This window comes from Chenopodium album, chromosome 13, assembly GCF_948465745.1.
Source record: "Chenopodium album chromosome 13, dcCheAlbu1.1, whole genome shotgun sequence".
NCBI classification, from domain to species: Eukaryota; Viridiplantae; Streptophyta; class Magnoliopsida; order Caryophyllales; family Amaranthaceae; genus Chenopodium; species Chenopodium album.
Window position 1 is genome coordinate 6,695,438 of NC_137846.1, and position 24,408 is coordinate 6,719,845.

The window sequence follows — 24,408 nt, forward strand, 5'->3', positions numbered from 1 at the left end:
TGCTATGATTTATAACACATACATATAACTTGTCTTATTCTACACACCACCTTGCTTGGCTTATTCTATGCACCACTTTTTTTGGCTTATTCTACACACTAGCTATTTCTTGCCTTATTCTACACCAACTAATTGCTTGTCTTATTCTATAAGCTATCCTTCTAATTTTGATAGTGGGTCTTGAACACAACAATTCACCTCTCAAGTTAATCGCAACCCGAATACAAATCAACCTGACCTATATCGTAGAACCCACCGGCCAAGTTTGCGAACCTATCCTCGGCACGACCACAATCACTTTGAACCCAACCCCCAGACCCTTTTCCGATAAACCCCAGTATCTGTCATCCTTCCCCAAATTACTCTACACTTCTTCACTCTTTCACAAACACTGCAAAATCCCCTCAAAACCTCAATAATCTCCATGAAATCTTGACCTTTCTCTCACTTTCTCTCTCATTCTCCCATTTACCCACTAGAATTCTCCATTTCCACATGTTTTCAACATGCCCACCTTCTTCAAACTCCATTCTTACTCCTCTTCATTCAATCCCACATCACACTCTCCCCCATTTCACTCACCACCCCCATAAACGAAAATTTCGAACTTCTTCCACCAAAATTTTAGCAAAAAATCAATACCCATGTCGTTCAATCCTCTTTTTTAGGAAGAATTCATCTGGGGTTTGCTTCTCCAGTAATTTTGAAGCTTCCCAAGTGGTTAATTCTAGTGTAAGTTCGAGTAATTGTGATAAAATTGAGGTGAAAGATGGTTTGTTTAGCTGTATTTCAAAGTCAATTGTGTTTACATTGTTTTGGATTGTGATTGGGATGTGCCCAATTCGTGGGCATCAACCTAATGCTATTGCTTTGCCTGTGATTAGTAGTTTGTTGTGGGGGAAGAAGGGGAAGATTGTGAAGGAAGAGCCTGCATTGGTTTCATGGAAGGAGCACGAGTTTTCGGGTTATACACAGAGGTTGTTAGAGAGTGTTTCAGGTGTGTTGAAGGTGATGAAGGAGGTTAGGGAAGGGGAGAGTAGAATAGAGGATTTAGAGGTTGCTTTGAAGGGGGTTAAATCAAAGAAAAATGAGCTGCAAGGTGAGATAATGAGTGCACTTTACGCCGATTTGAGAGTTCTTAAGAGTGAGAAGGAAGGGTTGGTTAATAGGGCTGACAAGATACTTATTAAGGTGTTGAGGGCTAAAAGGGAGCAGGATAAATTATTGATTGAGTTGAAGGAGAGTCGCGACGATGAGGAGGTGAGAGAGAGGATAGATAAGTTGGTGGAGGAGTTGGATAGGGGTGAGAAGAAGTACAATGAGCTGCAGAAGAGGATTGGGGAGATTGAGGATAAGATATCAAGAAGGGAAACGATGGTGTTTAGTATCGGCGTGAGGGAGCTTTCGTTTGTTGAGAAGGAATGTGAGCTCTTGGTGAAGAAATTTATTCTAGAGGTTAGGCGAAATGCAAGGTAAATTGGTGAATTTTGCTATTGGTTATTGCTTTTTACAGTTAATGTATGCTAATTATAAGTTTCAATGATATATAAACTGTATATTATTATTGATTAGTACCATGAGATGGATCAGTTTTCAGTTACATTGGACGTCAATAACTGTGTGAATTGACAATTTGGAGAATTCCGTTCATCATTGCAATTCCAAGATTTTTGGAACAAATTCTTGTAGATAATGTTTGAAGATGTGTTCTTTAACACCTCTCTTGGTATTTTTTTTTGAAGAAATTAGAGGTTTTGAACATTCAATGTAGCTTAAATATGAGCCTAGTGCTAGTCCTCTTGTATGTGAGATTTGCAATCATATCAGCATGTATAAGTCCTTAATAAATTATTATAATGGTGGTAACATAATGGTCTGTAACTACGTCACAGAAGAGGCTTTATTTGATTACATACTGCATATACTGTTGCATATGGGGCAAACAAGTGATTCCCTGTACAGACGTTTCATAAGGGAAAAAAATGGTTCATAAGCAAATCAGAGAGAAGTGTATTATGTATGGGAGCAACCAATCTTCGTTTTTTTTTTTTTTCCCTTGACCTTACAAATTATCTACTATTTATGACGCTGCCTCTTCTCCCTTTTTTTGGGGGTGGTGGTGGTTTGGGGGGGGGGGGGGAGGTTATTTTTAATTCGTTGCTTTCTTAATTGTTACTTTCAGAGAAATTATTGAGATTGGAATCAGTTTAAGTCACTAGTTTTCTTGGCCTGCTTCACATTGTTCTTTCTTTTTCTTTATTTTTTGGGTGGTTGGGGGGGGGGGGGGGGTTCATTTGGGTGTAAGAGTGTTCAGAAGATTCTGTGGGCATCTAATCTTGTTACTATTCATAGCCAAGTATTATTTAACCTCATGCGTAGGTTTGTCCTACAGAAAAATCTTTTGTTTGGAAGCCTTCGATGTATGGATAGAACTGATTATAGTGAGTAGTGACTGATTGCAAACCCGGATGTCTAATGGAGAAGCTTTCACTGCTATGTTCTGCTCAACCACCCCCCCTCCCCCTCGGTTGTTCCCTTCCCCCCCCCCCCCCCCCCCCCCCTTTCTCTCCATATCTTCTCATCTAAACAAAGTGTAAGTCATCTATTTTCCCATTGAGCGGCGGCTTCTTGATTGTTGTTTATGTTGAGTGCAAAGCAATTTTGCGGATTTTGTAGTTGGAAAAGAACATAGTAATATTTTACGTGATTAAGTAATTTTGTGCCTTGCTTTTGACAAATGCACCCGGATGTTGCCCATAAATTCCCTTCTCAGTAGACTGCTGATCCTTTTAATTCATATTATATAGTTTCTAAATCTTACATCTAGCAAAGGAGTAATAAATTTAAAGTAGTGTGGTCATCCATGGCTTTCCTATTAAAGCTAATGCTAGTTCAATTTTGTGCTACATGAGTCTTTTTTCTATTTAAATTCATGGGTAAGGACACAACCAATGCGCCTCATTTGCTGATTATTGATGTTAATACCTGGCTGCTTGTGCTTGTATTTTTATTTCTCTGTTGCAGTCATTCCTGTAATTATGAAGCCATCAGAATTTTTTTAAGCAACTTTGTTTTATCTTACACTATTATGGCTGTATCATTGCAGTCCACGTGAAATGCCTTCTTTAGCATATTCTAGGAATGATATACAGAAAGGCTTAGAAGCTGCTCAAAGAGAACACTTAAAACAGATGGTATTGCCCGGCGTGGTGGATTTTGATGATGCACTTGGGCCACTCTTTGAAGGGGAGCTAACAAACTTTGCTCAGCGTGTAAAGCAAGCCCTTGAAGAATCCAAGAATCTGCAAAGAGAACTAGAGGCTCGTATTCGAAAAGATATGAGAAAACACGGGGAGGAAAAGCGTATTCTAGTGAATACACCAGAGGATGAGATCGTGAAAGGTTTTCCAGAAGCTGAATTGAAATGGATGTTTGGCAATAAAGAGGTCACGGTCCCTAAGGCTGTAAGCATCAACTTATACCATGGATGGAAGAGATGGCGTGAAGATGCAAAAGCAAAGTTAAAACAAAGTGTATTGGAGGATGTTGATCTTGGTAAACAATATGTGTCTAAGAGACAGGTAATTTCCCGTGCGTACTCTTTGTTGTAAAGCATGCTTTCTGAGTCCACACACACACCTGTCAAGTAATTGACATATTTGAGTAATTCATGCATGAATGTGTATAAGGTTGTGCATTTTAGGCAGGAGAGAAATATCACGGACTTGGAAACAAATATTTTGTGATTCTTAGAATTATAGTCTGCTGAAGGTTTTGCTTACATATATTTCCCAGGAGCGCATTATATTGGATCGTGATAGAGTGGTGTCGAAGACATTTTACAATGAGGAGAAGAATCGGTGGGAAATGGAGTCTATTGCAGTTCCATGTGCTGTCTCCAAGAACCTTGTGCAGTATGCTCGAATAAGGCATGATTGGGGTGCCATGTACATTGGACTAAAGGGGGAGGAAGATAAGGAATATTATGTCGACTTAAAGGTCATACTTTGTAAACAATAGTTAATCTTTTGTGGGTATGATTTTTGGTGTTTCTTACAAGAACTTTTTATTACAGGAATATGAACTTATTTTCGAAGATCTTGGAGGGTTTGATGAATTATATCTCAAAATGCTTGCATCTGGTGTCCCGACTGCTGTACATGTTATGTGGATTCCACTGTCAGAGTTGAATATCTATCAGCAAGCTCTTGTGGTGGCAAGACTGTCTCATCAATTATATAATGGCATATGGAACAACCAATATGTCTCTCGTGGGAGAGAGTTGTTGTTGGACGAAATAAAATATATTAATGATGACGTGCTAATGGTGTTTGTGTTTCCAATTGTGGAGTTCCTAATACCTTATCCGGTACTTGCTTTTGCATTTTTTTTTTGTCCGTTCAAGTTATTATTTTATTTATTTATTCGTTGATAGTCATTCCAGATTGTTTCCACTCTGTAGTTGAGGATAAGGTTGGGAATGGCTTGGCCTGAGGAATACGATGAGACTATTGGATCAACATGGTATTTGGAATTGCAATCTGAAGCAGAGTATAGTTTCAAATCAAGAAAATCAAATACGCTCCGTTATTACTTTTTCTTTCTCATCAGAAGTGCTATATATGGATTTGTGTTGTATCATACATTCCAGTTTATGAGGAAAAAGCTCCCCCGAATACTTGGTTATGGGCCTTACCGTCGAGATCCAAATTTTCGGAAGCTTGGGAGATTGGTATGTCTTCAGCTTTGTAATGATCTATCCTCTAGTTACAGTTATTGTAACTGCCACCCAATATACAACTTAAGATGTTAGTTCTTTACTTCTTAATCACTAATAAATGATATAACAGGATGTTATGATTGTTATCACATAATCCTGTTTGCTTGCAATAGAAATTTCAAGTGCTCCCAACATTTTATTCTTCTTGAATTTGCAATTCTTTTCTACATGACTAAACATTTGGCACTCCCAACATTTTGGCTTTCCTTTAAACCAATAATTTGCAGTGTCATGGTTAGTCTTTGTACATATATTGCAAGAAGATTTAGTTTTGATACACTTTACTACTTTAATTTCCTATACTAATCTAGATTAAAAATATTTTAACAGATATTTGTTTCTTGCTTATGTGCTGAAAGTAGTATGTGGACTAATTTCAACACCTCTTGCTTTTTAGACCCTTCACTTATTGTATAATATCATTCACATTCAGTGAGCTGGTGGGTTAGTCTTATCTTTTCATTCCCCTCCCCCAATCTCTCTCTCTCTCTCTCTCTCTCTCTCTCTGATTTGAATGCCTTAAAGCAATTGTCTTCTGCATTTTTGTCTCTCTCTTTCTGATTTGAATGCCTTAAAGCAATTGTAACCTGTCTCTCTGATTTGAATGCCTTAAAGCAATTATCTTCTGTGTTTTTAACTGCCCTCTTTTCAGCTGTTTTTTGATACATAAATAATGTGATGTATTGGGCGTTTATTGCAGCAAAGGTATGTGAGATATAAGAGGCGGAGAATATTAAGAAAAAGGAGAGCTGGGGTTGATCCAATCAGAACAGTGTTTGATAATATGAAGGTAAAAGCTTGTATGCTGATTGCTGGGTTTATTTTCAAATTACTTCTTGTTGGATACTGATTGTTCTCTTTTCTTCAGAGAGTGAAAAATCCACCAATACCACTGAGAGATTTTGCAAGTGTGGATTCTATGAGGGAGGAGATTAATGAAGTTGTGGCTTTTTTACAAAATCCAAGTGCATTCCAGAAGCTTGGAGCTCGTGCACCTCGGGTACGTTCATTTTTGAGAATTGACTTTACAAAAAAGTTTATTGTTTTTGGTGATTGTTATATTAAGGTCTTTGCTATACACAAAACTAAGTAATAGTTCTGTTTTGTCAATAACTCAGAAACCAAACTACGATTGGAGAAACATAATAGAACAGATAATTAGAAATTTTCTGAACGAACTGTGCTCTCTTATGTGGCTCGAGATGGTGTAACTAACCCAGCATTTAGAAGTTTTTATCCAAAATATCATTAGATTGCTATCTGGGAAGGGTTTCTGTTGAGAACCACATCATGTTTATAACAGATGGTATCACATTCAAACCACAGCAATAAGCTGATAGTTACTTTTTCCTGAATCAGCAAATATTACTAATTCCAAAAAGTTGTAAATAACTTTGGGGACCTATCAGCTCCATGAAAAGCTCTTGGGGGCTGTTTGGTCAAGGGTTAAAATTGAAAGCAACACTCCTAATTCTCTAAAATGATGTTTGGCTGGCGGCTGGCCATTCTCTTATTTCTAATTTCCCTTTTTCCCCTTTTCATCTTTGGAGTTCCCTAAAAGCCCTCTGTCATGATTTTTTATCCTCCCTTGGGACCCATCTATACTAATATACTAATAGATTATTTAAATCCCCTTTCTCTTATCCCTATCCTCTTTTTATCCCTCCAAACAAACACCTTCTAAAGTAATTCCCAAAATAATTCTAAGATTACACGTGTAACACCATATTAAAAAATTTCCATCCAAATATCAAGATTAAAGATTTAAAGATAAGATAGAAAATTTAAATTTTAACATACGTAATCCAAAAAAGGCATGTTACATATTGATAATTCCACTTGACTAAGTAAATCATTTCATGTCATGCATAAATATAATCCAACCATGTATTAATTGAACCACATATAGTCATATACACTACGACCATCATTGACCAAAAACCCATGACGACACCACCATTGCACGTGCCGCCACACCACACCCACAAGAGCCGCAAACAGCCACTAACTCCCAACCTCATTACATAAATCTCCACCTCCACAACCTTTTCCACAGTTCCAATGTCTACAACATCTCCTTTAAATACAAACCCTCCAAGTCACCACTAACCAAAAATTCATTTCGTTACTGCCACACCACGACATGAGACCAATCGGCAAGCATCAGTCACCAAAACAATTTGTTTGAATTAGGTATGAATCGGGACCATTTTGGGTCAGTCCCACTGTAACACCCTAGAAATTCCTTTCCTTTAAAATACCCGTTTTATTCTTTTTAAAACATGAGATAGGAAATTCTAAGGGATTACCACCACCGTGAAAACGGCTAAGACAATTATCAAAGACACACAGCGGAAGACTATCTCTTTAAATACATTCAAAACAAGTCAACTTAAAAAGTCAACCAAACAAAAGTAAAGTCGAACCAAGTCAAACAAAGTCAACCTACAATTTGGAACCATTGCAGACTCTTATTAAAACCGAACAAATACTTAAAAACCTTTTGCGTTAGTTTCACAAGCATAATATAATATAATATAATAATTCAAGCAATAAACCACATCATAATCTTATAGAAACTATAAGCATGATTCACTCTTCACTCAGGCCCATCATGAATATGCCTCATCACCTGAAAAACTCCTCTTTACTTGTCCCCACTACTCGTAGGGCCAAGATAAAGACAAGGCCAACAAAACACACAATCACACAATAAAGGGGTACTAACATGCTTTCATCCTATCATCACATAACTTAACTCGTTGCACTCGTTTACAAGCATACAACATATTCAATGACCAACTAATACATAGCTAATTTATTTATTTAGCTTGATTACGCATCGAACGGGTTTCCCCCCTAACCTGCCCCAATAAAGGGGTACTAACACGGGAGCTAACCGTGCCAGTATAAAAGAACCACTCGTAAGTGGCGGAATTCCTACGCATAATAATAAAAAGGAATATACAGCGTCTTGTACTCCCAGTAGAAGTTATGGTTAAATATAAAACCCCATAACTCTTCCCATGTGTTCATACTCAAGGTATATACGTTCCAAGAGTTTTGGTGCGTAATCTCTTTCACTTTATGTTGTTTTACATATTTTTAGACTTAGTGATGACTCTCAAACCATAACACAATCAATCATTATAATTATTCAAACAATTAAACATACCAATTTAATTATTGAATAATTAATGACCACATAATATTTAATGTTGAACCCTTTTTAATCTACCTCCTTAAATGCATAATGCGCCACAATTCCTATCCCTCAGTGTTAGAAACACCTTAAGTGCACTAAGGCACCAAAATATAATTTATTCCTCGTGTATAAAGACACTTAAATAGCTCATTTCTCATGTTTATAGCATCAATAAAAATTATATGAATCATAACAAAATTCCTTTTCAATATTCCAAACCAAATTAAATATTTAGTTTAATTAAACATGCTCATTATCATGCCAATAATAAAAATGTGGTTCATATACAACATGCCAAATTAACTATTTCCAATCACCAATTCAATAAATAATTTATTTCAACCAATCATGCTTCACAAATAAGTCACCAAAACCATTCTCAATTCAATTAATTCAATTCATATTACCAATCTCATTTCAATTCAACCATTCCAATCAATTCCTAGCATGACACTAACTTAGAATCATTTAAACAAATCCTAGCATGTTTCTATACGCTTAATAAATTTCCGAGTACGCGTACGTACCTCAAATAAGCTCTTAAAATAGCCGAGTACAGTACAACAAATCCCGAACCAAATCTCCTACATAAAGGGATAATAATACTATATTAATTAACCTTGTATACACAATTTCAAGCAACTTAAACTCAATTTAAACAACTTATAATAATCTGAAAATTACTATAAAACCCCTAATTAACTTCTCTTTTAATGGGTAATTAAACCCTTTTTTTATAAAATCATCAAAACCAACACTAGGGTCGATTTCCAGCATTAAAACTAATCAAAAACCTCTTTAAAACTCCATTAAATTATACAATTTATGCCCAATAATAATTGGAAATATGAAACATATAAAAAAACCCCAGTCAAATTATCATAGAACCTTAAAATCACATCTTTGATGAATTAAAACCCCAACGTATAAACCATAACCCAAAATCTGAAATTCAAACCCAATTATAATCTGAAAATTAGTTTTGAATCATTTATAATATGATTTGATACTAAATAAACAAGTTTCAATAATAAAAACCCAAAACCAAGACTAATATACATAATTATACAAATTAAAGAAATAAAACCAAAAGAAGGGAGAGTAATAGGGTGATGACGATGATGACGATGGGACGTGGAAGAGCAGCGGCAGGAGCAGCCACGCAGGAACCAGGCATCGTGAGAAGTGGTCTCACACAAGGCTTGACCAGCCATCCGTCAATGGAGAGGTGGTGCTTGACCTATTGGTGGCGTCCGACGGTAAGCAGCGGCAGTGGCAAGGAGGCTTCTTGGTTTGCTGCTCCTCGTGAAATAAGAACAAAGGAAAAGGAAAGAGTAATAGGAAAAAGAAAAGGAAAAGAAAATAGAAGAGAAGAATAGAATTTACCTCTTTGACCTTGTGTGGTAAATTTTTTGGGATTCAAGAGCTATTTATAATGTAGGGTAAATTTGAGTATGTTTGGGCTTCATAAAAATTTTGGGCTTGAATGAGGTAGTGGTTAACCCGAATATGAAAATAGAGTGATTGGCTTATTATGAACATCGACTACATTGGATAGAATGCTTACTGACTACAAAAATTAAATCTTATTTTATTTAAATCCCATAATTAAAATCATTTGACCCAAAAATATATTTTATAATTAAATAAATAATATATAAAATACATTAAAAATACGGGGTATTACACCCACTTTCGAGTTGGATCTGGTTCAAATTTGGTCTAATTCAGGTAGGGTCTGTTCCATATTGGGTCTGATTAAATTTAGTTCCAATTTGGTCTAATTCGGGTAGGGTCTGTTCCATATTGGGTCTGATTAAATTTAGATTTTAGTTTTTCAAGATCTGGATATTATTTTTGATTTATGAAATTATGAAGCAAAAAGTTTTAATGATGACATCAACATAATTTAATTTTATTTCTTCTAAACATTTACTAAGAGAATGATATTCTGTATTTCCTCTGTCCCACTTAAAACTTTTCATTTCTCTTGGCCTCTTGGGCACATAGCTTTCCGACAGCAAACGAGCTTTCTGATTCTGAATAATTTTCAGTATAATTTGTGCTATTCGTTTTTTCATGATTTACCAGCTTTGGCAAGTTTATTAGCTATTGAACTGATGTCTTGTACTTGCAGGGTGTTCTTATAGTTGGTGAGAGGGGGACTGGAAAAACCTCCCTGGCACTAGCTATTGCTGCTGAAGCCAGGGTGCCTCTTGTTGAGGTCAAAGCACAGCAATTGGAAGCTGGACTCTGGGTTGGGCAAAGTGCGTCCAATGTCAGAGAATTGTTCCAGACAGCAAGAGACTTGGTAGATCTCTATAGACATAACTTTGTTTTCTTTATCTGTATGCTCAAGTAATGAAGAATCTCTTTTCAAAAAAAAAAAGTGATGGAGAATCCGAGTTCAAGGTCTTAAGCTGTGGTGTTAATTTTGGCAAATAGAGGAGTATGTTTTGTAGTCTTTGTTGCTTACCATCATCCCCAATTCTTTGGTTTAGAAGGGGGTTCTGATGAATTCAGGCTTAGCTGTACAATTGTGAAGAAAAAATTTCATCTAATTGCTGATGTGAGAGACAACTTACCTGTCTTCTTTTTTCATGCCAAATAAGTAGCAAAGTATAGGTTACTCAGACATTTTGGTTTAGATCATTTTAATCCAAGGTTGGTAAATTGCTCATTAGAGGCTCAATCAACTTTGTTGCAAATATTCAGAGTAATCTCAGTCAGTTCTGTTCAGAAATCATTATGGGGGATAAGAGCAAGTCTTGGAGGCCTTGGTCTGAAGAAGTAGATGGATATTCTTTTATCCTTCCTAATTTTATAATGGCTTTCCAAGGGAAAGTATCATATCTGTTAAAAATATCAGCTGTAAATGAAAAAACATGGTTAACCGTAAACTTTAATTGTATACCTAAGTACTTCCTTCGTCCCCGAAAGAACGACCCTTTTGGGTTGATTTCACGGGTATTAAGAAAGTGAAAAAGATAGTAGTAAAAGTACATTGGAAAGTGAATTTCACATGGGGTTTGCAAAAAAGTAGAGAGAGAGAAAGTAATAAAAGTACATGGAAAAGCAAAATTTACATGGGGAAGCTAACTTTGCACAAATATTGTTGCAAATTGGAGAGTATTTTAATGCATATGGGATGATCATTTTGGGACTAGATTTAGGCCATAAGAGCATCTCCAATGGCAAGCTACAATGCTTTGTAGCTTGCTTTTCCACATAAATTTCTGGGCTACAACACTTTTTAAGCAACAACTTGTTTCAATGGTAAGCCACAATATATTGTAGTTTGCAAAAAAATAAAGTTTAAAAAAAAATAGATAATTATACACATGTTCCAATATGAATGGAGATTATTTGTCTCTTTTTCAATCAAGTATGTAGCTTGGTTGGGCTACAATTGCTAGCATGTTGCTCAATTTTTTATTCTCCAATGGTAAGCATGTAGCTAGGAACTTTATTTAAATTGCAAGCAAGTCCTTATAATTGAACCATTGGAGATGCTCTAAGGGTCATTCTTTCGGGGTCGGAGGGAGTAGTTTTTTTTTTTTTTGCTAAATTTGGTTTTATTGCTATGAAGTATCTTGATGCTTTTTTTTTTTTTTTTTTATGTATTCCTCATGAAAGCTGATGGTGAAAGAAAAAAATTCCCTAGCATGTTAAGGCATGGCTATACATGATATATATCTTCTCAATTATATCTTATTGTACCCTTTAAAAAGAAAATCATCATATACTCCATAGTTAATTTGTCTCTTTTGTATGTTTTTATTTCACTCCAAAAGTTGGGAAGTCTTTATGGTTTACTAATAATATTATATGATTCTATCCTTAGGCACCTGTGATAATATTTGTGGAAGATTTTGATCTGTTTGCTGGTGTCCGTGGAAAGTTCATCCATACAAAAAAGCAGGATCATGAGGCTTTTATCAATCAAATGCTTGTGGAACTTGATGGGTATCCTATGACCAATTTCTTAGTGCGTGTTTATTATATTAAATCACTCGTATTAGCCAATTGAATATATGATATAAACCACACACTTGCAGGTTTGAAAAACAAGATGGTGTGGTTGTGATGGCTACTACAAGAAATTTAAAGCAAATTGATCAAGCTTTATGTCGTCCTGGTCGAATGGATAGAATATTTAATCTGCAGCGTCCAACTCAAGCAGAAAGAGAGAAGATATTGCGCGTTGCAGCAAAAGGAACTATGGATCCTGATGTTATTGATTTTGTGGATTGGAAAAAGGTGATTTGAAACACTAAATAAACGTGTTCTAATTGGAACCCATCTCCAGTTGGATACTGAAGACCAATATATCTTGTTCTGGTGCTGTTATTATTTTTATTAGTGCATATGTGATTATATATTATGATTTGAACCCATCTCTAGTTGTTTTCCTTGGTTTTTATATATTTATTTTTTATCCGGAAAACAGTTAAGAACTAAAAGAGGCATGTATTCTTTGTCTACTGACTACTCTAATACTCTTGCATTCATCTACCTCCCTGGTGGATAAATTGCCGAACAACTGAACAAGTTGTGCAATCAGTGCAGCCTAGCTTCACAACTGAACAAGTTGTGCAGTCAGTGCAGCCTAGCTTCTATAACTATTGATTTATGGTTTTGAGTTGGAAATTGTACTTTCAGTGATCATATATCTAGTTCTATTATATACTTATGTCAATTCTGAAACAGTTGGTTCTAACTTGTTTTAGGTAGCTGAAAAAACATCCCTTCTGCGCCCTATTGAGTTGAAACTCGTCCCTGTGGCTCTGGAAGGTAGTGCTTTCAGGAGTAAATTTCTTGACACTGATGAGCTGATGAGCTACTGTAGTTGGTTTGCGGTTAGTGGCCAATTTTACTAATTTCTCAACTACACTGCTTTTACTTAGGTCAAATCCTTAACATGGGATTTCAGCCTTAGGCCTACTCTATCTCTTTTCATGATAATAACCATATAGTTTATGATCCTGCGGTTTACATGTAGACTTTCAGTGCTTCTATCCCTAACTGGTTAAGGAAAACAAAAGTCGCAAGAAAGATAAGCAGTGTGGTTGTGAACCATCTGGGACTGACATTGACAAGAGAGGATCTAAAGAATGTTGTTGATCAAATGGAACCATATGGTCAAATTAGCAATGGAATTGAATTATATACTCCTCCACTTGATGTAAGATTTTTCCGTCTATCAACTTATTTTGTTTTTTTGAGCCATTTGTCCATTACGTATGTCTGGCAAGTTTTGATTGTATGCTTTGGTATAATTTGGCACTTAAATAGTGTCTTTGTTTTGTTGATCTTAGTATTGCTAATTGATCCAGTGATCCAACCTTGTTTTTCTAAAGATATACATGCTCTAGATCAATCATATAAGCCTTACATAATTGACAGTGGACAAGGGAGACAAAGTTTCCACATGCTGTATGGGCTGCTGGTCGTGGTCTAATTGCTCTTCTTTTGCCGAATTTTGACGTTGTTGATAATATATGGCTTGAGCCTCTAGCCTGGGAGGTTAGTAATTTGTAACCTTTTGCCTTTTTTCGTTGATTTATTTTTGTTCATAAAATATGAGAAAGCTTGCCAAACTGCAATCTGTTGGAAGAATATTCTAAGCAAAGGTGAAAATTAGAACCTTGACACATTTGTCTCTATGAATAAAACTAATGAGCTCTCTTATTATACTATTGAGTTTGCTTTTCAAAATTTTCTCATCTCAGTAATCTGTCCATCAGCCTACCATATAACTGCACGCTTTTAAATGATGCTTATTCTTACATTCTTTAATCCTATTGAAAGGTTGAGTTTGATAGCGGAGCTTTGTTATTTTTCTAGGTCAATTGGCCATATTGGATGTGAAATTTGCTAAAAAGGAGAGATTTTATGCCCTTTGGTTATCTTCGTCTTGCTATCCTTCTCATATCCATTCTTCTCCTCTCTTTTTCGTTGAGAATCTGATTTATCTTCTGATATATTTGTCATGTTCCTACTTGGAGTATTAATAAAAGAGAGAAAAATTGGATTGATCTGACCATGTGAGATAATCATGATAAATGGCAGTTCTTTTGTTGAGATTTGTCACTTGTGTTATACAATCTGAGCTATAAATCTACTCAAAAGAAAAAAAAAAAAAATTAGTACTGGATTGATATCACCATGTGAAGTAATCTTGTAATTGGTAGTTTTTTTTCTTCTTCTTCATGCCCAAGCTCAGGAAGGCAGCTCTATATGTAGTTAGATTGGCTGTTGGGTCTGCTTCACCCATCTGTCTCATTTATTGGGATCCCTTTCTGTAGTTGTTAGTGATTAGTGATTGCATCTTAACAGTGGCAGGCCAATAACTTGTCTGACTGTACTAGTAATAGTTTTATGGTCAAGCAGTGTAATTTTTTGTGATACCTGTGCAGGGAATTGGATGTACCAAGATCACTAAAGCAAAAAATGAAGGCTCTATGAACGAAAATGTAGAAACTATATCATATCTGGAAAAAAGGCTGGTGTTTTGCTTTGGATCACATGTTGCAGCACAATTACTACTTCCTTTTGGGGAAGAAAATTTGCTGTCTGCTTCAGAATTGAAGCAGGCTCAGGAGGTGGGTTATATGTTGGGACTTCATGCTAGATCTTGTGTATGACTAAATACTGCATCGTTGCACTTTTGCTTCTCTTTCATCTTTTCTCAAACCTCAAATCAATTAGATAGTAAAGCTTTGATGTGAACCTTGTATATTGTTATTTGCCACAGATAGCTACTAGGATGGTGATTCAGTATGGATGGGGGCCTGATGACAGTCCTACAGTTTACTATCATGGAAATGCGGTATTGTTCTTATACTCAATCTTTGATCTCTATTATTGTGTCATTATTACGGGCAGGAAAGCTAAACTGATACTTGTTTGATCCTTAAATATCATTAGTGGGAAATCGGGTGGGAGAACTGGTAGGTACCTCACTTGACAGTGCCAATTGCATTCTTGATCATTTGACAAGTGTCCACTTTCTTTTTTCTACTCCCCCCCCCCCCCCCCCCCTCTTTTTTTTTTTTTTTTTTTTTTTTACTACCTTTGTCCATATATAAAATTCCCATTTGATTATTGGTCAATTAAGAAAACTCGTATGGCCCTCATTTAGCATTAGGGTGAAACTGTGGGCACTTGTAGAAGAATTTAGATATGATTTACCATTGTGGGATTTAACTAGATTTACATCAGCCGATGCATGAAAAGAAGAGTAAAATTATAAGCAGCACTGATGCTTCACCCATCTGGCTCATTTATTAGGATCCCTTTTTATATGTAATTTTAAATTTTACTTTGAATTCTGTAAAATCTATTATCTTTAATTCTACTTCTTTCTGTTATCCTCTATTTCAAATCTTTTACAGGCTACCGCTCTAAGCATGGGAAACAAGCATGAATTTGAGATGGCAGCTAAAGTTGAGAAGGTTTATACACAATTCAGTTTTTCAAATATATTAGGCACTTCTACTAAGGTTTTCATAAATTTGTTGAGGCATCATCTATGATTCAGAAACTGAAACCTTGCCTTTCTTTGGCAGGTGTACTATCTTGCATATGACAAAGCTAAAGATATGCTACTGAAAAATCGATCGGTGCTGGAAAAAATTGTTGATGAATTGCTTGATTTTGAAATCTTGACAGGAAAGGTATGACCTGTTCTGCTATTGAAATGATAGCTTGTTTCACTAAGAACTCGCAGAGAAAAAGAAAACCAAAATATAGTTATTATTTTCTTAAACTATTTGCCCTAGGGAGCTTACCAATTGTTCCGAAATGGAGGGAGTACTTTTTTTTTTTTATCACCCTGTACTAGATTTAAAGAATTTAGTTAACTTAGTTGGATGAATTAGGAAAATTGGCTGCGTTTTTAGCTACCCCTATATTTTAGAAGTGACACTATCTCTCTTCACTATTTAATCAAGATTTCTTGACGGTTTTCTTATTTTCTGTTTCCCTGAATAGGATTTGGACAGAATTCTTGAAAGTAATGGTGGACTTCAAGTGATTGAGCCTTTCTCCCTGTCAAGAGTTTATGAGAGTGAGGTAATACTGTTACAACTATGAATAATTTCCTCATATTAGCCTACCTATTCTTAGAATTGATAGTTTGGTGCTCTATTTGTTTCTGCAGTCCTTGTCTGTTAGGTATCTCGATGATGATGGCAGTGCATCAGAAACTGCTCTTCTAGGTGCAGCAACTTAGAGATTGTCAAAGGTATGCAGTTTACCACTTTAGGACACAGCTGAATGCCTCTCTTTCATCCAGGAGGATGATGATTTTGAGTGGGAAAGAGAAATTGCTGGAAGTCCGCTACACTCGCTTATACAACATGTTTTTTGCACATGACTGGAGATCATTTGTACATACAGAGCATAAAATGTAAGAAGCTGCCGGTTTTTCTTTTTTCTTCACCCCACAATTGTGTACAGAAATTAGCCTGAGCTGTTTTGAACTCGAGATTTTGTAAGCAGTTAAGCTCATGCTTGTAAAATTTTGATCTTGAAAGTAAAAAGGTAAAATGCAAGGGAAAATGAGTATGTTCTCTTTTTTTGTTCTTAATATTATTCTCTCGTCTGCATTGATGATCGATTGTTGTCCCTTTGACTTGTTATTCTTTAACGGTGTGTTTGGATTGAAGGAAATGGAGGGAAAGGAAGGGAAGGGAAATGAAGAGATGGAATATCTTTCATTTGGATAACAAATGAGGAAGGAAGGGAATTGGAGGGGAGAGAAATGGAGGGATTAAGTTGTAGGAAATTGATCCCTCCAACAATGGAGAGATTTGGAAGGAAAATTCAACATTCTTCCCTTCCCTCCCTTTCCCTCCCCTCCTCTTCTCCTCCCTCTCCTTCTTTTCCTTCCTCCTTCTTTATCCAAACAGAGTGTAAGTCTGGCTTTCTCTTTTACTCTATGTTTAAATAGAGAGATGGAGGAAAAAGGAGAAGAGAAAAGAAAAGATGCATCATCCTTTGTTTGGATACCTAATGAAAGGAGGGAAGGGAAGGGAAGGGAAGGGAAGGGAATTGGGAGGATCCATTTTCCTTCCTCTTTTAATAAACCAAATTCTTCCATTGTTAGAGAGATTTGGAAGGCAAATGGAAGGTCACCTCCTCCCTCTCCTCACCTCTCTTTCCCCTCTCTTTTTTTCCTTCCCCTCCCTTTCCCTTCACTAGTGTTATCTAAACATAGTGTTGATCCGTGATGAAGTAAGAAATGGTGGAGCTTGATAAAGAAGCTCCTGCCTAATCTTATAATACAGATCTCAATATACATAAGTTATAAACGACTACCAAGTGTAGTCTAATAATCTTTTCAACTATATCTGTGCTAGAAGTTTATATTAAGAAAAAAAAATGGAAGCAGAAATAGAAAAGTGGGAATCTACACGAGAAAAATAAAGGGGGGTGGAAGAATTACAGGCAATGCTGGTAAATACATGAAATTCTCTACAACAGGCCTGTAACTGGGGATGTGCTAAAGACTGGTTTGTCAATGTTAGGTTGATACTCTTGATATCCATTATTGTTGCAAATGCTCTTTCTCCGAGGCTTTGCTTCTTTGAGCATTGATATAACATCTCTCATGGAAGGCCTCTCCTTTGGAAGTTTAGCAGTGCAAAGAAGGGCGATCCTCAAGACCAACAACATCTCTTCCTGTATGTACTTGCATTGGCCTGATACTTCGGGATCAAGTACTTCCTCTAACCCTCCGTTCTTTCTAATCTTTTCCCGCACCCACCCAACTGAGTCGATTGATTCTCCAAAAATTGGATCTAATGGCTTTTTCCCTGTAACGAGCTCTAGGAGCACGACTCCATAACTGTAGATGTCGCTCTTCTCATCAACTTTTAAGCTGTAACCATATTCTGTGACAGAAAATTTCATAGGCTCAGTTTCTAGCTGAGGAAAATATGTTCAAAGCATCTCAAGAATTTATGTTCAACTATAGATGTAAATGATCAATTAATGCACTCCATATTTGTATCTGTTTACTTCTTCTATTTGAATTTGGAAGGGTTACAACACTATTATAGGATGTCCAGAAAAAGTTGTCACATTTTCTAAAACTGTAACCGTTTATGATCGAATTCTATAATGTCCATTTAAATCAAATGATCTGGTTGAGAGGGGTTATAATGTTAGAACCATCTTTGCACAATTATCATTTCACATTTTTTAATAAGTTTGGGACAAATTTTGCAAAGTTACTCAGAACAGTATTTAGGCATCGTCACTTCTGAATTTCCTGGCTTTTGGTTTTCAAGTGCCTAAGTTTTTATGTGGATGTTCATGATATAAATAGTAACTATGTGTAAAAATCAAAATGAAACTGACCAATATAAGCAAGATTAAATAGGCAAGCAGAAAATGGATATGAATACTCACCAGGTGCTATATATCCATAAGATCCCGCAACCATGGAGATTGTCTCATCCTTGTGAAGCATCATCTTTGCAAGCCCAAAATCAGCAATTCGAGCATCAAAGTTCTCATCTAGCAAGATGTTGTTTGACTTGACATCGCGATGGATCACTGAAGGATGACAATCATGGTGGAGATAGGACAGGCCTTGAGCTACTCCTAGTGCTATATTATACCTAGACACCCAATCGACTAGCATGTTGTTCTTCGGACTTTGTTTACTACCGTGCAATGCTGTTCCCAAGTTCCCATTAGGCATATACTCGTAAACCATCATCACATCATTCTCATTATGCAAGTATCCTATCAATCTAACTATGTTCCTATGCCTCAATCTTCCTAGTAGTTCAACCTCAGCTAGCAAGTTTTCTCCTGCTTCAGGGTCACCTGCTGATCTCCACAACTTCTTCACTGCTATGATTGAGTGTGGCCTTTGGATCTCGGCCTTGTAAACTATCCCGGTTCCACCCATTCCGATCACATTTGATTCCTTCAAGCATGCTAAAATGTCAGGAGAAGTGAAGTTCAGCCTTTGGAATGCTACTAGTCTCCAAGGCCATTCTTTGTTGCTGCTTGTAAACCACTCTTCTACTCTACTGCTATACAAATACCATCTTCTATACACCATCCTTCCTGCAAAAAATGCTAGCCCGACTGCTAGAATGGCCGATATTCCTACTGCAAATCCTATTATTACATGATTAATGTGCTTATGTTTAGGCCGACCTGAATATTTTTCATTGCTCCTAGAACATGGGGGAAGTACGCCACCACAAAGACCGGCATTGCCTCTGACTTCATTCGGGTTTATAACAGAAAACATGCCATTTGTGGGTACAGGACCTACAAGTTTGTTGTAGGACAAATTGAGCATTTCCAAAGCAGGTGAGTTCCCAAAGTTTTCAGGTATTTGACCAGTTAAAGAATTGTTAGAAAGGTCAAGTTTTGATAAAGTGGGCATTCCTGCAACTGAGTGAGGAATTTCACCTGAGAGTTGGTTTTCCTTAAGGTTCAAAATGACTAGCTTTTCACATGAAGCAATACTCTTTGGGATTATGCCGGAGATATGATTGTAGGAAAGATCAAGGACAGCAAGGGAAGGGCAATTTTGCAACTGGTTAGGAATATGACCATCTAAGTTGTTCTTAGAAGCTATAAAATTCTGTAAGTTTTGAATGGAGAGAATCCCTGAAGGAAGAGATGAATAGAGATTGTTGTATGACACGTCGATGAAGGAAAGCGACAATGAGAGGGAAAGATCATCCGGGATTGCTCCGGTTAGATTGTTGTTTCCTAATTCTAGCCTCTCAAGGTTAGGTAAGGTACCTAAACCAGCAGGAATACTACCAGAAAACTGGTTGTTCTGTATTCTGACTCTGACTAATGAAGCACATTTCGAAAGGCTTAAAGGTATAGGACCAGAGAAAGAATTGTTAAAGAGTATAAGTTTTGTGAGATTGCCAGAATCACAAAGATTGGGAGGAATTTCACCTGACAAAGAATTTGATGAAACATCAAGAAATTTCATAGGGGAATTTTTACCTAAATTCACAGGCAAATGACCTGTCAGAGAGTTTTTCCACAATGAAAGAGCTTGTAAGTTGGTTAAATTACCAATCTCACTTGGTACTTCACCTGTCAGCTTATTGCACATCAAGTTCAGAAGCTGCAAATTCTTTAACCTCCCAAAACTCTTTGGAATTTCCCCTGAAATTCGATTATCCGAAACATCCAAGAACAGCAACGACGAAATGTTTCCCAATTCCCATGGAAGAGCCCCCTCAAACTCGTTCATGTACAGATAAACTGTGTCAAGCTTCTGTAACATCCCAAGTTGTGCAGGAATTTTCCCACTTAAACTTCCAACAGCTAAGTCCAAGTACTGCAGATTACTCAAGTTTCCGAATTCAGAAGGTATAGACCCATTAAACTCATTATACCCAAGAATCATAGTCTCTAAAGATGACAGAAAACCAAGTTCAGGAGGAATCTCCCCTGTAAGATTATTTCCTGACAGACCTAAAAACTTCAGATTCTGAAGGTTTCGAAAGGAAGTAGGGATCGATCCCTCAAAGAAACTCCCTCGAAAGTCTAGCACTTCGAGGGAGTTACAAAAGCCTAGATCATCAGGTAGGTTACCCTCAAAGTTGTTACTAGAAGCATTGAGTGTAACTAGCCCTTTTGCTTCGCTGAAACCTGCAGGAAACCTACCAATGAAGTCATTTTGGCTAAGATCAAGGCTTACTAATGAGGTGAGATTAGAAAGGGATTTAGGCAAAGACGAAGCAAATGCATTGCAACAAAGATTAAGAACTGTCAAACTCTTAAGGTTTTGTATGTTATCTGGTATCTTTCCACTTATGTTCATGTTGGAAAGATCAAGTTTATCTACAAAACCTTGAGAGTTGCACCAAACACCCTTCCATTCGCAATGCGAAGCTGGGTTTTTAGTGTTGTTATTCCAATCTTTGAGCTGATTCAAGGGATCAATGAAGGAGTCCTTCATTGATAACAAAGTTAAGAGTTCATCATTTGGTGTTGCTAAAACAAGAGAAACACAAAATGAACAAAAACACAAAAAGATGAAAACTTTGTTTTTCATTTGCATTTTGCTCAATCAAATCTTTCTTCCCTTTAAATTTTTCTTGTTATGAAGACATTTTTGTGTGATTTTTTTGGATAAAATGGGGGGTGTTTTTGGAGGTTATGATGATCAGAGATTATGGAAGAAAAGTGGCAGGTTCTTATTCTATAAGAAAGAAATAAAGTTAGATTAAAATGATTGATTAGTGAGTAAATTAATTGATTAGTGAGATGATTAAATTAAGTTAATTCGTGAGGTCTTGGGAATCTAAAACAGCTAAGTAATGTTATGAATGTAAAAGTTTTTTGGAGTTATATTCCGACATTAAAACATGGAGAGAATGTGTTTTGTGGTCATTTACTGACATGCTTCTAGTTTGCATGATTAGGATCATGGTCAACCCAAATTATTTTTCTAATTACAATTATGATATTAATTATAGCCTTTGCCTCTAATTGATTAAATACATGGATTAACTTTTTTTTTAATAGATGTTATCTGTTTTTGTGCAATTTTTTCTGATTAAAAGCTGTAAGTTTTGTACTTGATAGTTGTTGCACATAGGTCAGAGAATTAGAGAAATATAACATGCTAATTATCATTTTATTTTAATTTATATGATAAATTACAATTATTTTTTTATCCCTATGTATACAAATTCTTAAATGGACCTGGTTCACACTAATTTATTGTGGACCACCAACATTAGAGACAATATAATTTTTTTATTAATAAAAAAAAAAAAGGTTACCATACTAAAATAAATGTTATTATGTTGAAATAAAAGTTAGTGTGACATTAAAAGTTATAAGGGGTTAATTTTTTTAATGAAATTTTTAATATAATGGTCAATATGAATAATAAAGACCCCTATGTTAAAATAAGGTCACTATTCAATATAATGTCGTATTTTAAGTTCATAATAACATTAAAGGTCACACAAGTTTTTAAAAAAGGATACTATGTTAAAAATAAGGTTACTATATTAAAATTAGGAGTCACTATGTTGAATATAATGCCAGTTATGTGTATATAAACCTTGGGTCCACAATAATATTATTGAGGACCAAGTCCACGCAAGAGTTTCTGCCCTATGTGACCTCTATATAGTCATAAAGGTCACACATAAAAATTATCTTATATTTCTTATAATGTCACTCTTATCTTACCGACTTATTGTACAATACTCGTCTTATCCTAAAATTTCGGCAAGTAACACCTTTAAGCCTTCTATAGTTATGCACTAATGACATTGCATTATTTACAGATGCATTAGATTTTCAATAGTTCTTACATTAGGTCACTATCTACAGGCTCAAGAGTCACAAATATGGATGATTCCTCTCTATTTCTTTTACGGTATGTCGGTATATGACAAGTAACTTGAATTTCGGAGGCTCCATCTTAAGGACCCTTTCAAGACTTGAAGTTCACCTTACGAGTTCACCGGTATCTATCCTAGACCAATGACCTATCATCATCAACAACTCCGATCCCATACTAGACAAGTCCTGACTATTGAAATTGAATGAAAAATCATTTTCAATTTGATTTAAGATCAGAAATGTCATTTTCTAATAGAATTTTTGATATGGATGTTTGCTATTATGCAACTAAAAGCCCCACAAAATTTGATAACCCCACTATAAAGTTTGGTATAAGGATATGCACAAAATATGGTCTTTTTGTAATATTTGGTTTGCAAAAAATGAATAACACTTGGTTTAAAATTGTATTTATTCCCAAATTTGTCGTCTGACCTTAATTTTGCCTGAAGAAAATTGCAATGCTAAATCAAGAATCTTTGCACCTTATCAGGTGGCAAAAAGTTGCCTTAACGTCCGACATCTATAATTTTACCTGTGCCAATTCTCTAATTTGATAAGAATAGGAATTACTTCTGAATTTTAAGTTGGTTTTATGATTTTTGCACAAAAATTCATACTATTTACTTATTTTAGGCACAAAATAAAATAATCATGATGTCCAACTGAGTTAAACCATATTTAATGAAAAGAGATTGGCAATGCAAGTTAAATTCCTTTTTTTTGGGGGGGTTAAAATGTTGTGTAAATTTGGAGATATATTGCAATTATTTTGCATCTTTTCATTTGATTGGATAGTTTATGGAACAATCCAAACAAATATTTTTTTTGTTTTTTTGGTATCAGATGAGATTTTATCTATAGATCGTATGTGTCAGTGTGTCACCCTCAAAATCTAAACCAGTTAAAATAACTAATTTTCATACATAATACATACCGTAAATAATTGAGCATAAATTAAAAGGTATATCAATAAGAATCATAGAAAGTGATTTAACTCAACATTTAATCATTTATAGATATATCGGGGCTAACATAATACCCAAGATAATCACAACATTTTAATTTATCAGCATACTTTGCTAAATAAAATGAAATTAATCAAAAACAATGAATAAATTTTTTCTCAATCATAGATTCATGGTATGTTCTACTGTGGAGTTCCATTCTTTGCCCATTGAACCCCCAATACCTTTTCACTGATAGCTCACATGCACTTCTCTGTCTTTAATCAACTTCAGTACATATAATTATTTTCTATACAAGAGAAATTCCAAAAATAATTTAAACGGTGCATTTCCAAATAAATAAAAATATAATTAATAAATAAATAAATAAATAAATAAAAAGATTCAATATATAATTATCAGGGCAATCATTTAAGGGACTTGAATGAAAAAGTTGGAAATTGCTGGAGACCATGTGAAGAAGGGCAGCTTCCCAGGCAACATTGCAAAGATAAAAGGACTATTGTACTGTCCATTATTTGTGGGACACCCTTTAAATTACCTTTTTACCCTTTTCTTCTTAATTATTTATTTGTTACAATAATTATTCAATTAATTGTATGATTATTTGATTTTGGCATTAAACTTTATGAAATCTTTGTGATTTGTGTAAAATTGTAATTGTGCCCATGTTTTGAGAATCCAAGCTTGTGAGAATTAGTTGCCCCACATGGGATTATGCTACACCACCTTCCTTTTTTCATCATTTATAAGATGATTAACTTCCTCTATTATGCTAAATTATCTATTTTAGATTCCACTCACTCTTTTTTATTTTTATTATCTTTGTCTTTGTGTACTTTTCTCCATGCACTTAATCATGATTATTTTTAGGAAGTAACTTACTAACTCGCATATATTTCTTTTTAAGAAAATATAGATATTTTAATGAAAATTAGAGAAGGGAAAAATTAAAGAAAAATGAAATTGTACATTCATCAATTTTAAGCATAGGATTATAGGTACAAAAACAAGTATCATTTATCAGCATTTCTTTTATTTTTCTAATTTCTACTCAATTACTAAAGCAATGTAAATTAAGGAGAGCTCGA

General features: G+C 35.4%; 2 protein-coding genes across 3 annotated transcripts; one reads left to right on the plus strand and one right to left on the minus strand.

The window, feature by feature from the left end:
* Positions 1–270: 270 nt before the first annotated feature.
* On the plus strand, positions 271–16,583 carry LOC145574424 (putative inactive ATP-dependent zinc metalloprotease FTSHI 5, chloroplastic). 2 transcript variants are annotated; one of them, XM_081632210.1, is made up of 20 exons: positions 271–1,472; positions 3,107–3,581; positions 3,796–3,999; positions 4,076–4,369; positions 4,463–4,732; positions 5,481–5,570; positions 5,649–5,780; positions 10,123–10,296; positions 11,830–11,951; positions 12,044–12,245; positions 12,716–12,844; positions 12,988–13,170; positions 13,392–13,511; positions 14,405–14,590; positions 14,743–14,817; positions 15,383–15,442; positions 15,557–15,664; positions 15,981–16,061; positions 16,150–16,207; positions 16,285–16,583. In XM_081632210.1, exons 1-20 carry the CDS (start codon positions 496–498, stop codon positions 16,290–16,292), a joined length of 3,948 nt encoding a protein of 1,315 aa, XP_081488336.1. In that variant the 5' UTR covers positions 271–495; the 3' UTR covers positions 16,293–16,583. The 2 variants fall into 2 exon arrangements, with proteins under 2 accessions (XP_081488336.1, XP_081488335.1); XM_081632209.1 differs by having other exon boundaries at positions 272–1,472; positions 16,150–16,583.
* An 802-nt stretch (positions 16,584–17,385) lies between these two features.
* Positions 17,386–21,099, minus strand: LOC145576141 (uncharacterized). The gene is made up of 2 exons (XM_081633927.1): positions 18,405–21,099; positions 17,386–17,884 (listed from the first exon to the last, which is right to left on the minus strand). The coding sequence occupies exons 1-2, from the start codon at positions 21,046–21,048 to the stop codon at positions 17,466–17,468; spliced, it is 3,063 nt and encodes a 1,020-aa protein (XP_081490053.1). The 5' UTR covers positions 21,049–21,099; the 3' UTR covers positions 17,386–17,465.
* Positions 21,100–24,408: the final 3,309 nt, after the last annotated feature.